The sequence below is a fragment of the Oncorhynchus masou genome, chromosome 18, assembly GCF_036934945.1.
Source record: "Oncorhynchus masou masou isolate Uvic2021 chromosome 18, UVic_Omas_1.1, whole genome shotgun sequence".
NCBI classification, from domain to species: domain Eukaryota; kingdom Metazoa; phylum Chordata; class Actinopteri; order Salmoniformes; family Salmonidae; genus Oncorhynchus; species Oncorhynchus masou.
In genome coordinates, this window is record NC_088229.1 from 73,252,376 (window position 1) to 73,269,875 (window position 17,500).

General features: G+C 46.3%; 1 protein-coding gene across 1 annotated transcript in view; it reads right to left on the reverse strand.

Moving 5' to 3' along the window:
* Nucleotides 1-17,500, reverse strand: part of LOC135559426 (netrin receptor UNC5B-b-like) — a 78,836-nt gene that overhangs the window by 20,019 nt on the left and 41,317 nt on the right. The window contains exons 7-9 of the mRNA XM_064993578.1: nucleotides 14,421-14,453; nucleotides 6,579-6,773; nucleotides 2,946-3,112 (exon numbers count right to left, since the gene is read on the reverse strand). Of these exons, the coding sequence (XP_064849650.1) occupies nucleotides 2,946-3,112; nucleotides 6,579-6,773; nucleotides 14,421-14,453 (395 nt within the window). The remainder of the gene's footprint in view (nucleotides 1-2,945; nucleotides 3,113-6,578; nucleotides 6,774-14,420; nucleotides 14,454-17,500) is intronic.

The window sequence follows — 17,500 nt, forward strand, 5'->3', positions numbered from 1 at the left end:
TATCGTTGTCTCTGATTGGGAACCGTATTTAGGCAGCCATATTCTTTGAGTGTTTGTGGGTGATTGTTCCTGTCTCTGTGTTTGTTGTCACCAGATAGGCTGTATAGGTTTTCACGTTCCGTTTGTTGTTTTGTATTGTTTGTTATTTCATGTCCAGTTCATTTTCATTAAAGAACATGAATAACCACCACGCTGCATTTTGGTCCGCTTCTCCTTCGACAGACGAGAACCGTTACAGTATTAAATCAAAATGGCTATCTTCTTTTAATTTGCATGAGTTTACAAATATACACCAAACATACACCATACACCAACCAAACACCATACACCAACCATACACCTAAAACACCAACTGTACACCAAACACCATACACCAACCATACACCATACACCTAAAACACCAACCAAACACCATACACCTAAAACACCAACCACACACCATGCATCATACACCTAAAACAACAACCATACACCAAACACCAACCATACACCAACCATACACCAACACCAACCATACACCATACACTAAACACCAAACACCAACCAAACACCAAACATATATCATACACCAAACACCATATAACCATACACCTAAAACACCAACCATACAACATACGACATACATCATACACCAACCAAACACCATACACCAACCAAACACCATACACCAACCATACACCAACCACATACCATACACCTAAAACACCAACCATACACCAAATACCATAAACCTAAAACACCAACCACACGCCACACGCCATACACCTAAAACACCATACACCATACACCAACCAAACACCAACTATACACCATACAACAAACACCATACACCAACCATACACCATACACTAAACACCAAACACCAAACATACATCATACACCAAACACCATACACCATACACCACACACCAAACACCATATAACCATACACCACACACCATATAACCCATACAACATACACCAACCACACACCATACATCATACACCATCGATTACACACCATTCACCAAACACCATACACCATATAACCATACATCAAACACCATACACCATCAAATATGACTATTATTTACTATACACCATACACCAACCAAACAACATACATCAACCATACACCAACCACACACCATACACCTAAAACACCAACCATACACCATACACCTAAAACACCAACCATACACCATACACCAACCAAACACCATACACCAACCATACACCATACACCTAAAACACCAACTGTACACCAAACACCATACACCAACCACACACCATACACCTAAAACACCAACCAAACACCATACACATAAAACACCAACCATACACCATGCACCATACACCTAAAATAACAACCATACACCAAACACCAACCATACACCATACACTAAACACCAAACACCAACCAAACACCAAACATATATCATACACCAAACACCATATAACCCATACACCATACACAATATAACCCATACACCATACACCAACCACACACCATTCACCATATAACCATACACCAAACACCATTCACCATATAACCATACATCAAACACCATACAACATATAACCCATACACCATACACCAACAACACACCATACACCATAGATTAAACACCATTCACCATATAACCATACATCAAACACCATACAACATATAACCCATACACCATACACCAACAACACACCATACACCATAGATTAAACACCATTCACCATATAACCATACATCAAACACCATACATACATCAAATATGACTATTATACACCATACACCATACACCAACCAAACAACATACACCATATAACCATACATCAAACACCATACACCATATAACCATACATCAAACACCATACACCATATAACCATACACCAAGCACCATAAACCATATAAACATACACCAAACACCATACACCATATAACCATATAACCATACACCACACACCATATAACCCATACACCAAACACCATACACCAAACACCATACACCATATAACCATACATCAAACACCATACACCATATAACCATACACCAAACACCACACATACATCAAATATTACTATTATACACCATACACCATATAACTATACACCAACCATACACCATCCACCATCTAACCATACACCAAACACCATATAACCATACAACATATAACCATATACCAAACACCATACAACATATAACCATACACCAACCATACACCATACACCAACCAAACACCATATAACCATACACCAAACACCATACACCATATAACCATACACCAAACACCATATAACCATACACCAAACACCATATAACCATACACCAACCACACACCATATAACCATACACCAAACACCATACACCATATAACCATACACCAAACACCATACACCATATAACCAAACACCATACACCATATAACCATACACCAACCATACACCATACACCAACCAAACACCATATAACCATACACCAAACACCATACACCATATAACCATACACCAAACACCATATAACCATACACCAACCACACACCATATAACCATACACCAAACACCATACACCATACAACCATACACCAAACACCATATAACCATACACCAACCACACACCATATAACCATACACCAAACACCATATAACCATACACCAAACACCATACACCATATAACCATACACCAACCACACACCATATAACCATGCACCAAACATACACCAAATATGACTATTATACCATAAAATGTCAACATGTTTTTCTTAGCCACTCTGCTTCTTCTTGGGGTCTAAAGCACTTTGCTGATATAAAAATGAATTCACACACACACACACACACGCACACACACACACACACACACACACACACACACACACACACACACACACACACACACACACACACACACACACACACACACACACACACACACACACACACACACACACACACACACACACACACACACTCACTTTGATCTTGAGGCTGGGCAGGGGGTCCAGCAGGGGAGAGGTTGTCATGGGGATCTTGTGGTGACCATCGTTGGCACCCTGCTGCAGGGAGAAGAGAGGATCCCTGAAGGTACCCGCTGTGGCTGTCAGGTCTGGGGGCGCAGAGGGTTGGAGGAGGTGAGGGTTGTCTGTGGGAGGAGTGGAGTTTTGGTAGCAGTGGATAGCCAGGTCCAGAGATCATAGACCACCAGGTAAACAACAACATGTTGAGGAGAGAGAGACAGGTAATGGGTGAGAATATATTGATTATATTGATTACTTGAAGATCAAAGTAAGATAATTAGTGGTCTAGTTTAGAAAGCTTAGGAGCAAACAGGTAGTTAGGAGCAAACTGGGGTAGGTAGGAGCAGACTGGGGTAGTTAGGAGCAGACAGGTAGTTAGGAGCAAACTGAGGTAGTTAGGAGCAGACTGAGGTAGTTAGGAACAGACAGGTAGTTAGGAACAAACTGAGGTAGTTAGGAGCAGACAGGTAGTTAGGAGCAGACTGAGGTAGTTAGGAACAAACTGAGGTAGTTAGGAACAAACTGAGGTAGTTAGGAACAAACTGAGGTAGTTAGGAGCAGACTGGGGTAGTTAGGAGCAGACAGGTAGTTAGGAGCAGACTGAGGTAGTTAGGAACAAACTGAGGTAGTTAGGAACAAACTGAGGTAGTTAGGAGCAGACTGAGGTAGTTAGGAACAAACTGAGGTAGTTAGGAGCAGACTGAGGTAGTTAGGAACAAACTGAGGTAGTTAGGAGCAGACTGAGGTAGTTAGGAACAAACTGAGGTAGTTAGGAACAGACAGGTAGTTAGGAGCAGACTGAGGTAGTTAGGAGCAGACTGAGGTAGTTAGGAGCAGACTGAGGTAGTTAGGAGCAGACTGAGGTAGTTAGGAGCAGACAGGTAGTTAGGAGCAGACTGAGGTAGTTAGGAACAGACAGGTAGTTAGGAGCAGACTGGGGTAGTTAGGAGCAGACTGAGGTAGTTAGGAGCAGACTGAGGTAGTTAGGAGCAGACTAAGGTAGTTAGGAGCAGACTGAGGTAGTTAGGAACAGACAGGTAGTTAGGAGCAGACTGAGGTAGTTAGGAGCAGACTGAGGTAGTTAGGAACAGACTGGTAGTTAGGAACAAACTGAGGTAGTTAGGAGCAGACTGGGGTAGTTAGGAACAAACTGAGGTAGTTAGGAACAAACTGAGGTAGTTAGGAACAAACTGAGGTAGTTAGGAACAGACAGGTAGTTAGGAGCAGACAGGTAGTTAGGAGCAGACTGAGGTAGTTAGGAACAGACAGGTAGTTAGGAGCAGACTGAGGTAGTTAGGAGCAGACTGGGGTAGTTAGGAGCAGACTGAGGTAGTTAGGAGCAGACAGGTAGTTAGGAGCAGACTAGGGTAGTTAGGAGCAGACTGGGGTAGTTAGGAGCAGACTGGGGTAGTTAGGAGCAGACTGAGGTAGTTAGGAACAGACTGAGGTAGTTAGGAGCAGACTGGGGTAGTTAGGAGCAGACTGGGGTAGTTAGGAGCAGACTGGGGTAGTTAGGAGCAGACTGAGGTAGTTAGGAGCAGACTGGGGTAGTTAGGAGCAGACTGAGGTAGTTAGGAGCAGACTGAGGTAGTTAGGAACAGACTGAGGTAGTTAGGAGCAGACTGGGGTAGTTAGGAGCAGACTGAGGTAGTTAGGAACAGACTGAGGTAGTTAGGAGCAGACTGGGGTAGTTAGGAGCAGACTGGGGTAGTTAGGAGCAGACTGGGGTAGTTAGGAGCAGACTGAGGTAGTTAGGAGCAGACAGGTAGTTAGGAGCAGACTAGGGTAGTTAGGAGCAGACTGGGGTAGTTAGGAACAGACTGAGGTAGTTAGGAGCAGACTGGGGTAGTTAGGAGCAGACTGAGGTAGTTAGGAGCAGACTGAGGTAGTTAGGAGCAGACTGGGGTAGTTAGGAGCAGACTGGGGTAGTTAGGAGCAGACTGGGGTAGTTAGGAGCAGACTGGGGTAGTTAGGAGCAGACTGAGGTAGTTAGGAGCAGACTGAGGTAGTTAGGAACAGACAGGTAGTTAGGAGCAGACAGGTAGTTAGGAGCAGACTGAGGTAGTTAGGAACAGACAGGTAGTTAGGAGCAGACTGAGGTAGTTAGGAGCAGACTGGGGTAGTTAGGAGCAGACTGAGGTAGTTAGGAGCAGACAGGTAGTTAGGAGCAGACTAGGGTAGTTAGGAGCAGACTGGGGTAGTTAGGAACAGACTGAGGTAGTTAGGAGCAGACTGGGGTAGTTAGGAGCAGACTGGGGTAGTTAGGAGCAGACTGAGGTAGTTAGGAGCAGACTGAGGTAGTTAGGAGCAGACTGAGGTAGTTAGGAACAGACTGAGGTAGTTAGGAGCAGACTGAGGTAGTTAGGAGCAGACAGGTAGTTAGGAGCAGACTGAGGTAGTTAGGAGCAGACTGAGGTAGTTAGGAGCAGACTGAGGTAGTTAGGAGCAGACTAGGGTAGTTAGGAGCAGACTGGGGTAGTTAGGAGCAGACTGGGGTAGTTAGGAGCAGACTGAGGTAGTTAGGAACAGACTGAGGTAGTTAGGAGCAGACTGGGGTAGTTAGGAGCAGACTGAGGTAGTTAGGAGCAGACTGAGGTAGTTAGGAGCAGACTGAGGTAGTTAGGAGCAGACTGAGGTAGTTAGGAACAGACTGAGGTAGTTAGGAGCAGACTGAGGTAGTTAGGAGCAGACAGGTAGTTAGGAGCAGACTGAGGTAGTTAGGAGCAGACTGAGGTAGTTAGGAGCAGACTGAGGTAGTTAGGAGCAGACTGAGGTAGTTAGGAGCAGACTGAGGTAGTTAGGAGCAGACTGAGGTAGTTAGGAGCAGACTGGGGTAGTTAGGAGCAGACAGGTAGTTAGGAGCAGACTGAGGTAGTTAGGAGCAGACTGGGGTAGTTAGGAGCAGACTGAGGTAGTTAGGAGCAGACTGAGGTAGTTAGGAGCAGACTGAGGTAGTTAGGAACAGACAGGTAGTTAGGAACAAACTGAGGTAGTTAGGAACAGACAGGTAGTTAGGAACAAACTGAGGTAGTTAGGAGCAGACTGAGGTAGTTAGGAGCAGACTGGGGTAGTTAGGAGCAGACAGGTAGTTAGGAGCAGACTGAGGTAGTTAGGAGCAGACAGGTAGTTAGGAGCAGACTGGGGTAGTTAGGAGCAGACAGGTAGTTAGGAGCAGACTAGGGTAGTTAGGAGCAGACTGGGGTAGTTAGGAGCAGACTGGGGTAGTTAGGAGCAGACTGGGGTAGTTAGGAGCAGACTGAGGTAGTTAGGAGCAGACTGAGGTAGTTAGGAACAAACTGAGGTAGTTAGGAACAGACAGGTAGTTAGGAGCAGACTGAGGTAGTTAGGAGCAGACTGAGGTGTAGACAAACTACTAGCAGATATACAAGTTTGGAGATCAAGAACAGCTAAAATAAAAGGTGATTAAAAAGAATTGAAAGAACAGAATGAGAAAGAGAGACTGGTAGAAACGGATTTAAGATCAAAGTAGGAGAATAGGCTGTCTGGTTTTTAGAAAGCAGAGAGAACTATCCACGTGGAACTAGATGTCTAACCTAGACGACACGAGACAGCAAACCGTGGTGGACTCACCATGTCTGGGTGGTTTATAGTTGCCGGGCTGGAAGGCTGTGGTGAGGGCGGAGGAGGAGTCAGTGATATCGCCGTGGAGATGGTGACAGTTGCGTCGGTATGCCAACACCCCCACACACAGCACCAGTACCACACACAGTAACAGCGCCCCCACCAGGCCAGCATACACCGTTACACCCATACCAGGGTCCATTGCTGAGAGAGAGAGAGGGAGAGAGAGAGATAGAGAGAGAGAGGGTTAGGGCATTGCATGGACACACACACGCCACACACACACACACACACACACACACACACACTACGCCACACACACACACCCCCCCCCCACACACACACACACACACACACACACACACACACACACACACACCCTACGCCACACACACACGCCCCACACGCCCCCCCCCACACACACACACACACACACACACACACACACACACACACACACACACACACACACACACACACACACACACCTACGCCACACACACACGCCCACACGCCCCCCCCCACACACACACACACACACACACACACACACACACACACACACACACACACACACACACACACACACACACACACACACACACACACAACATACATCAACACAGGCCAAGAGAAAAAGAAGGGCCAAACAGACAGACGTCCTTCTGAACAAGTTGAAACAGTCTAACAGCATCTATTCTCCATTCAACCTTTCTCCTGTCTGAAGACACTGTCCTCGAGACATCTGAATAACAACAGCAAATATTGGATGATTGCAGTAGACTGTTGTTGTCATTGTTGAGTTGTTGAAGGTGAAAACATTCAGTTCTCCCACTACACCTCCTCACCAGCAGGGGTAGCTGTTGTCTACACTAGGAACGTTTGGGTAAAGGATGGGAGGGGTGCCAGGGATTAAACCTCACCAGTTCCCTGTTCTCTCCTCTGCACTTCTCTCCTGTTCCTCTCCATCTCCCCCTCTCCTCCTTTCCCCACATACTAACCTCCTCTCCTCTCATCTCCCCCTCTCCTCCTTTCCCCACATACTAACCTCCTCTCCTCTCCTCTCCTCTCCTCCTTTCCCCACATACTAACCTCCTCTCCTCTCCTCTCATCTCCCCCTCTCCTCCTTTCCCCACATACTAACCTCCTCTCCTCTCCTCTCCTCTCCTCTCCTCCCTCTCCTCTCCCTCCTCTCCTCTCCTCTCCTCTCCTCTCCTCTCCTCTCCTCTCCTCTCCTCTTCTCCTTTCTCCACATACTCCTCTCCTCTCCTCTCCTCCTTGCCCCACATACTAACCTCCTCTCCTCTCCTCTCCTCTCCTCTCCTCTCCTCTCCTCTCCTCTCCTCTCCTCTCCTCTCCTCTCCTCTCCTCTCCTCTCTCCTGCTGTGTGATCGTTTCTGACTAGCCTGCACACAGTGCTGCCTTGGCCTGCTTAACCCTGATTCCACTACACTAAAACAGACGGAGACAGGCGTAAAACAGGAGGAAGAGAGAAAGAGAGGAGTGGAGAACGGAGGAGCTGAGGTATTATATATGGGAAGATAAAATGTGATTAAGAAGAGGAACAGGACAAGAATTGAGAGGAGGGAAAGAGGGGAGGGATTAAGGTGAGAGGAGAAAAGAGGCATGGAGAGGAGAGGGGAAGAGGAGAGGGGAAGAGGAGAGGAGGGATTAAGGTGAGAGGAGAAAAGAGGCATGGAGAGGAGAGGGGAAGAGGAGAGGAGGGAAGGAGATGGGCGAAGAAGAGAAGGGAAGGAGAGAGGAGGGGAGAAGGAGAGGGGAAGAGAGAAGGAGAGTGGAAGAGAGGAGGAGAGGGGAAGAAGAGAGGAGGGAAGGAGAGGGGAGAAGGAGAGGAAGAGAAGAGGAGAGGGGAAGAGGAGAGGAGGGAAGGAGATGGGCGAAGAAGAGAAGGGAAGGAGAGAGGAGGGGAGAAGGAGAGGGGAAGAGAGAAGGGAGAGTGGAAGAGAGGAGGAGAGAGGGGAAGAAGAGAGGAGGGAAGGAGAGGGGAGAAGGAGAGGAAGAGAAGAGGAGAGGGGAAGAGGAGAGGAGGGAAGGAGATGGGCGAAGAAGAGAAGGGAAGGAGAGAGGAGGGGAGAAGGAGAGGGGAAGAGAGAAGGAGAGTGGAAGAGAGGAGGAGAGGGGAAGAAGAGAGGAGGGAAGGAGAGGGGAGAAGGAGAGGATGAGAGAGGAGTAGAGAGGATGAGAGGAGGGAAGGAGATGGGCGAAGAAGAGAAGGGAAGGAGAGAGGAGGGGAGAAGGAGAGGGGAAGAGAGGAGGAGAGTGGAAGAGAGGAGGAGAGGGGAAGAAGAGGGGAGAAGGAGAGGATGAGAGAGGAGTAGAGAGGATGAGAGGATGAGAGGAGGAGAGAAGTATTCAGAGGACAGACAAAGCAAAACATGTACAGACTAAAGTACAAGAGAAGGAAAAGGTAGAAGAGGAGAGCCTGAGGCACAGCGGAGGAGCGGAGTGGAGCTCTCACGCTCACGTGGTGCGACAGGACTGGATCAGACAGCCGTCCTGACTTATTACCACAGGAATGGAACAATAGCGAATTAGGTGCATTACTGTAGAGCGCCCTTCCCCTGAGACCGTGTCACATCCAGCTGAAGAACATTAGCATCACATGTACTGTAAAATATATTACTATATATTATTGACGACTTAAAACCAGATATAACATCAAGTTAGGTCCCTCAACAAGTCTTAATGCTCTAGTACTTCTAGTTTAAATGTAAATTATGTTACTATATATTATTGATGACTTAAAACCCGATATAACATCAAGTCAGGTACCTCAACAAGTCTTAATGCTCTAGTACCAGTCTTAATGCTCTAGTACCAGTCTTAAGTACCAGTCTTAATGCTCTAGTACCAGTCTTAATGCTCTAGTACCAGTGTTAATGCTCTAGTACCAGTCTTAATGCTCTAGTACCAGTCTTAATGCTCTAGTACCAGTGTTAATGCTCTAGTACCAGTCTTAATGCTCTAGTACCAGTCTTAATGCTCTAGTACCAGTCTTAATGCTCTAGTACCAGTCTTAATGCTCTAGTACCAGTCTTAATGCTCTAGTACCAGTGTTAATGCTCTAGTACCAGTCTTAATGCTCTAGTACCAGTGTTAATGCTCTAGTACCAGTCTTAATGCTCTAGTACCAGTCTTAATGCTCTAGTACCAGTGTTAATGCTCTAGTACCAGTCTTAATGCTCTAGTACCAGTCTTAATGCTCTAGTACCAGTGTTAATGCTCTAGTACCAGTCTTAATGCTCTAGTACCAGTCTTAATGCTCTAGTACCAGTGTTAATGCTCTAGTACCAGTCTTAATGCTCTAGTACCAGTCTTAATGCTCTACTGCTTTTAAAAATAAATGATTAAGAACATCCAGGTAACTGCCAAAATAAAGAAAACACGTGGAGTAAATGAGGGATACAAAGTACACTGCTCAAAAAAATAAAGGGAACACTTAAACAACACAATGTAACTCCAAGTCAATCACACTTCTGTGAAATCAAACTGTCCACTTAGAAAGCAACACTGATTGACAATACATTTGACATGCTGTTGTGCAAATGGAATACAAACAGGTGGAAATTATAGGCAACTTGCAAGACACCCCCAATAAAGGAGTGGTTCTGCAGGTGGGGACCACAGACCACTTCTCAGTTCCTATGCTTCCTGGCTGATGTTTTGGTCACTTTTGAATGCTGGCGGTGCTTTCACTCTAGTGGTAGCATGAGACGGAGTCTACAACCCACACAAGTGGCTCAGGTAGTGCAGCTCATCCAGGATGGGACATCAATGTGAGCTGTGGCAAGTAGGTTTGCTGTGTCTGTTAGCGTAGTGTCCAGAGCATGGAGGCGCTACCAGGAGACAGGCCAGTACATCAGGAGACGTGGAGGAGGCCGTAAGAGGTTAACAACACAGCAGCAGGACCACTACCTCCTCCTTATTGTAAGGAGGAGCAGGAGGAGCACTGCCAGAGCCCTGCAAAATGACCTCCAGCAGGCCACAAATGTGCATTGTCTGCTCAAACGGTCAGAAACAGACTCCATGAGGGTGGTATGAGGGCCCGACGTGCACAGGTGGGGGTTGTGCTTACAGCCCAACACCGTGCAGGACGTTTGGCATTTGCCAGAGAACACCAAGATTGGCAAATTCGCCACTGGCGCCCTGTGCTCTTCACAGATGAAAGCAGGTTCACACTGAGCACGTGACAGAGTCTGGAGACGCTGTGGAGAACGTTCTGCTGCCTGCAACATCCTCCAGCATGACCGGTTTGGCGGTGGGTCAGTCATGGTGTGGGGTGGCATTTCTTTGGGGGGCCGCACAGCCCTCCATGTGCTCGCCAGAGGTAGTCTGACTGCCATTAGGTACCGTGTGATTCTGTTGTCAGCACATTCAACTATGTAAAGAAAATAGTATTTAATAAGGAGAATAAGGTGCTTCTTGAGACATTATTTTGGCTTCCATGGCTACGCTCTCATAGGATGACATCACCCCCCCCCCCCACCAACAGGTGGTCACTGATTGGTTAGATGGACATGAAAACTATGTATGTAAACCATATATAGTAAACCATAGATAGTAAACCATATATAGTAAACCATAGATAGTAAACCATATATAGTAAACCATATATAGTAAACCATATATAGTAAACCATAGATAGTAAACCATATATAGTAAACCATATATAGTAAACCATATATAGTAAACCATATATAGTAAACCATAGATAGTAAACCATAGATAGTAAACCATATATAGTAAACCATAGATAGTAAACCATATATAGTAAACCATATATAGTAAACCATATATAGTAAACCATAGATAGTAAACCATATATAGTAAACCATATATAGTAAACCATATATAGTAAACCATATATAGTAAACCATATATAGTAAACCATATATAGTAAACCATATATAGTAAACCATAGATAGTAAACCATATATAGTAAACCATATATAGTAAACCATAGATAGTAAACCATATATAGTAAACCATATATAGTAAACCATATATAGTAAACCATATATAGTAAACCATAGATAGTAAACCATATATAGTAAACCATAGATAGTAAACCATATATAGTAAACCATAGATAGTAAACCATAGATAGTAAACCCATATATAGTAAACCATATATAGTAAACCATATATAGTAAACCATATATAGTAAACCATAGATAGTAAACCATATATAGTAAACCATATATAGTAAACCATAGATAGTAAACCATATATAGTAAACCATATATAGTAAACCATATATAGTAAACCATATATAGTAAACCATATATAGTAAACCATATATAGGTGAAATAAAAATCAATAAAAAATACCATGAGTCGCCGGATCTCAACCTAATTAAACACTAAATGGGAGACTCCGGAGTGGCGGGCGGAGACAACGCTTTCCGTCACCATCAACAAAACACTAAATGGGAGACTCTGGAGTGGCGGGCTGAGACAACGCTTACCGTCACCATCAACAAAACACTAAATGAATTTCTCGTGGGAGGAGGAAGAAAAGATTTGAAGGCTAGTAGCGTTTTTTCAGACACAGACCACATCTGCTCAGTCTTAGTCTATCGTCAAGCCCTGTCCACTCCAGCATGTCAGAACTGTGTTAGGGGGGGAGGTTCAACCTCGGTTCTTTGGTTCAGAGCCTTGCGTTACTCTCTCAGAGTCGACAAACTGGACAAGATTGGACAACAGACAGAACCAGGGTGGATAACAGACAGAACCAGGGTGGATAACAGACAGAACCAGGGTGGATAACAGACAGAACCAGGGTGGATAACAGACAGAACCAGGCTGGATAACAGACAGAACCAGGGTGGACAACAGACAGAACCAGGGTGGACAACAGACAGAACCAGGGTGGATAACAGACAGAACCAGGGTGGATAACAGACAGAACCAGGGTGGATAACAGACAGAACCAGGGTGGATAACAGACAGAACCAGGCTGGATAACAGACAGAACCAGGGTGGACAACAGACAGAACCAGGGTGGACAACAGACAGAACCAGGGTGGATAACAGACAGAACCAGGGTGGACAACAGACAGAACCAGGGTGGATAACAGACAGAACCAGGGTGGACAACAGACAGAACCAGGGTGGATAACAGACAAAACCAGGGTGGACAACAGACAGAACCAGGGTGGACAACAGACAGAACCAGGGTGGACAACAGACAGAACCAGGGTGGATAACAGACAGAACCAGGGTGGACAACAGACAGAACCAGGGTGGATAACAGACAGAACCAGGGTGGACAACAGACAGAACCAGGGTGGACAACAGACAGAACCAGGGTGGATAACAGACAAAACCAGGGTGGACAACAGACAGAACCAGGGTGGACAACAGACAGAACCAGGGTGGACAACAGACAGAACCAGGGTGGATAACAGACAGAACCAGGGTGGACAACAGACAGAACCAGGGTGGATAACAGACAAAACCAGGGTGGACAACAGACAGAACCAGGGTGGACAACAGACAGAACCAGGGTGGACAACAGACAGAACCAGGGTGGATAACAGACAGAACCAGGGTGGACAACAGACAGAACCAGGGTGGATAACAGACAGAACCAGGGTGGATAACAGACAGAACCAGGGTGGATAACAGTCAGAACCAGGGTGGATAACAGACAGAACCAGGGTGGATAACAGACAGAACCAGGGTGGACAACAGACAGAACCAGGGTGGATAACAGACAGAACCAGGGTGGACAACAGACAGAACCAGGCTGGATAACAGACAGAACCAGGGTGGATAACAGACAGAACCAGGGTGGATAACAGACAGGACCAGGGTGGACAACAGACAGAACCAGGGTGGATAACAGACAGAACCAGGGTGGATAACAGACAGAACCAGGGTGAACAGGAAGGTGAGGTGAGGCTATATCTGCCTCTCAAATGGCACCCTATTCCCTATGTAGTGCACTACTTTAGACAAGGACCAATAGGGTGCCATTCCCCATAGGGCCCTGGGTCTAAAGTAGTGCACTACATAGGGAATAGGGTGCCGTTCCCCATAGGGCCCTGGTCTAAAGTAGTGCACTACATAGGGAATAGGGTGCCATTCCCCATAGGGCCCTGGGTCTAAAGTAGTGCACTACATAGGGAATAGGGTGCCATTCCCCATAGGGCCCTGGTCTAAAGTAGTGCACTACATAGGGAATAGGGTGCCATTCCCCTTAGGGCCCTGGGTCTAAAGTAGTGCACTACATAGGGAATAGGGTGCCATTCCCCATAGGGCCCTGGTCTAAAGTAGTGCACTACATAGGGAATAGGGTGCCATTCCCCATAGGGCCCTGGTCTAAAGTAGTGCACTACATAGGGAATAGGGAGCCAATGGGGATGTAACCCTACAGTGGAGTACATCTGAGGCGACATGAAGGTGTGAGACAGACACATGGGGTGACATTTCTACACAGACAGGACATTACATGCAATGTGTGTGTGTGTGTGTGTGTGTGTGTGTGTGTGTGTGTGTACAGGCCAGCACATGTGCTATGATGACTCCTTAACTGCACACTCACTCACTCACTCACTCACTCACTCACTCACTCACTCACTCACTCACTCACTCACTCACTCACACACTCACACACACACACACACACACACACACACACACACACACACACACACACACACACACACACACACACACACACACACACACACACACACACACACACACACACACACTCGTATGTAGGCATGCAGACTAATGGAAAGACAGTGAGGGGGGGGGGGGGGACAGGAAGGACAGAGTAAAGTGATGTACAAGGTGAAAGGTCATGTAGAGGTGAACTTACGATAACTGGTGTGTTCAATAGAAGCCTTTTTATCTGTACAAACAAAGAGAAGATGGAGGTGGAGCAGCTCGTTATGGAAATAAACAAGTTACAGCCAAGGAGAATGAGTCCCAAATGGCTCCCTGTTCAGTGTCAAGCGCACTACTGTTGAGGGTCCATAAGACTCTGGTCAAAAGTAGTGCACTACTGTTGAGGGTCCATAAAACTCTGGTCAAAAGTAGTGCACTACTGTTGAGGGTCCATAAGACTCTGGTCAAAAGTAGTGCACTACTGTTGAGGGTCCATAAAACTCTGGTCAAAAGTAGTGCACTACTGTTGAGGGTCCATAAGACTCTGGTCAAAAGTAGTGCACTACTGTTGAGGGTCCATAAAACTCTGGTCAAAAGTAGTGCACTACTGTTGAGGGTCCATAAAACTCTGGTCAAAAGTAGTGCACTACTGTTGAGGGTCCATAAGACTCTGGTCAAAAATAGTGCACCAGACAGGGATTTATAGAGTGTCGTTTGGGACAGATGCCCCCAAGAGATCGGCAAACTAGCAACACAAAGTCTACCAATAAAGTTCATCTGAACACAACATCTGTTATCAAAAATAACATTTCTCAAAGCCTAGTTGAGAACACTTTGAACAACTAGGCTGTCTCTCTCTCTCTCTGTCTCTCTCTCCCCCTCTCTCTCAATCTCTGTCTCTCTCCCTCTCTCTTTCTGTCTGTCTCGCTCTCTCTCTCTCTCTCTCTCTCTCCCCCCCTCTCTCTCCCTCTCTCTCAATCTCTCTCTCTCTCTCTCCCTCTCTCTCAATCTGTCTCTCTCTCTCTCTCTCTCTCTCTCTCTCTCTCTCTCAATCTGTCTCTCTCTCTTTGCAAATGGTTAAAGTACAAAAGGGAAAATAAATCAACATAAATATGGGTTGGATTTACAATGGTGTTTGTTCTTCACTGGTTGCCCTTTTCTTATGGCAACAGGTCACAAATCTTGCTGCTCTGATGGCACGCTGTGGAATTTCACCCAGTAGATATGCCAGTTTATCAAAATTGGATTTGTTGGATTCTAATTCGTTGTGGATCTGTGTAATCTGAGGGAAATATGTGTCTCTAATATGGTCATACATTGGGCAGGAGGTTAGGAAGTGCAGCTCAGTTTCCACCTCATTTTGTGGGCAGTGAGCACATAGCATGTCTTCTCTTGAGAGCCATGTCTGCCTACGGCGGCCTTTCTCAATAGCAAGGCTATGCTCACTGAGTCTGTACATAGTGAAAGCTTTCCTTAAGTTTGGGTCAGTCACAGAGGTCAGGTATTCTGCCGCTGTGTACTCTCTGTTTAGGGACAAATAGCATTCTAGTTTGCTCTGTTTTTTTGTTAATTCTTTCCAATGTGTCAAGTAAATATATTTTTGTTTTCTCATGATTTAGTTGTGTCTGTATGTGTCAGAGTGTGTCTGAGTGTGTCTGTATGTGTCTGTGTGTGTTAGTGTGTGTGTGTGTCTGTGTGTGTTGCTGTGTCTGTGTGTGTTGGTGTGTCTGTGTGTGTTAGTGTGTGTCTGTGTGTGTGTTAGTGTGTGTCTGTGTGTGTTGGTGTGTGTCTGTGTGTGTGTTAGTGTGTGTCTGTGTGTGTTAGTGTGTGTCTGTGTGTGTCTGTGTGTGTCTGTGTGTGTCTGTGTGTGTTGGTGTGTGTTGGTGTGTCTGTGTGTGTTAGTGTGTGTTAGTGTGTGTCTGTGTGTGTTGGTGTGTGTTGGTGTGTGTCTGTGTGTGTTGGTGTGTGTCTGTGTGTGTTGGTGTGCGTCTGTGTGTGTTGGTGTGCGTCTGTGTGTGTTGGTGTGTGTTGGTGTGTGTCTGTGTGTGTTAGTGTGTCTGTGTGTGTTAGTGTGTCTGTGTGTGTTGGTGTGTGTCTGTGTGTGTTGGTGTGTGTCTGTGTGTGTGTTAGTGTGTGTCTGTGTGTGTTGGTGTGTGTCTGTGTGTGTCTGTGTGTGTTGGTGTGTGTCTGTGTGTGTTAGTGTGTCTGTGTGTGTTGGTGTGTGTGTGTGTTGGTGTGTGTCTGTGTGTGTCTGTGTGTGTTGGTCTGTCTGTGTGTGTTGGTGTGCGTCTGTGTGTGTTGGTGTGTGTCTGTGTGTGTTGGTGTGTGTGTGTGTTGGTGTGTGTCTGTGTGTGTTGGTGTGTGTTGGTGTGTGTCTGTGTGTGTCTGTGTGTCTGTGTGTGTTGGTGTGTGTTAGTGTGTGTTGGTATGTGACCCCTTCGTTCTATGAGATGTTGTTAAATCCGTTTTTAAAGGTCATTTTGCTGTTTGCTGAGTAATATGAGATGGAAGGTAGTTCCATGTGATCATGTCTCTGTATAATACTGTGTGTTGCTGTGAATTCGTTTTGTTCTTGGGAACTGTGAAGAGACCCCTGGTGGCTTGTGGGGGATGTATGGGTGTGTGAAGAGACCCCTAGGGTCTCGTGGGGGATGTATGGGTGTCTGAAGAGACCCCTGGTGTCTTGTGGGGGATGTATGGGTGTCTGAAGAGACCCCTGGTGTCTTGTGGGGGATGTCTGGGTGTCTGAAGAGACCCCTGGTGTCTTGTGGGGGATGTCTGGGTGTGTGAAGAGACCCCTGGTGTCTTGTGGGGGATGTCTGGGTGTCTGAAGAGACCCCTGGTGTCTTGTGGGGGATGGATGGGTGTCTGAAGAGACCCCTGGTGTCTTGTGGGGGATGGATGGGTGTCTGAAGAGACCCCTGGTGTCTTGTGGGGGATGGATGGGTGTCTGAAGAGACCCCTGGTGTCTTGTGGGGGATGTCTGGGTGTCTGAAGAGACCCCTGGTGTCTCGTGGGGGATGAGCTGAATGTTATTTGATTATGCAGAAGATCTGGAATTTTCATTGCAGTAATTTATGTCTGTCTCCTGTCTGTCTGCCTGCCTCCTGTCTGCCTGCCTGCCTCCTGTCTGCCTGCCTGCCTCCTGTCTGTCTGCCTGCCTCCTGTCTGTCTGCCTCCTGTCTGTCTGCCTCCTGTCTGCCTGCCTCCTGTCTGCCTCTTGTCTGTCTGCCTCCTGTCTGCTTCCTGTCTGCCTGCCTTCTGTCTGCCTCCAGTCTGTCTGCCTCCTGT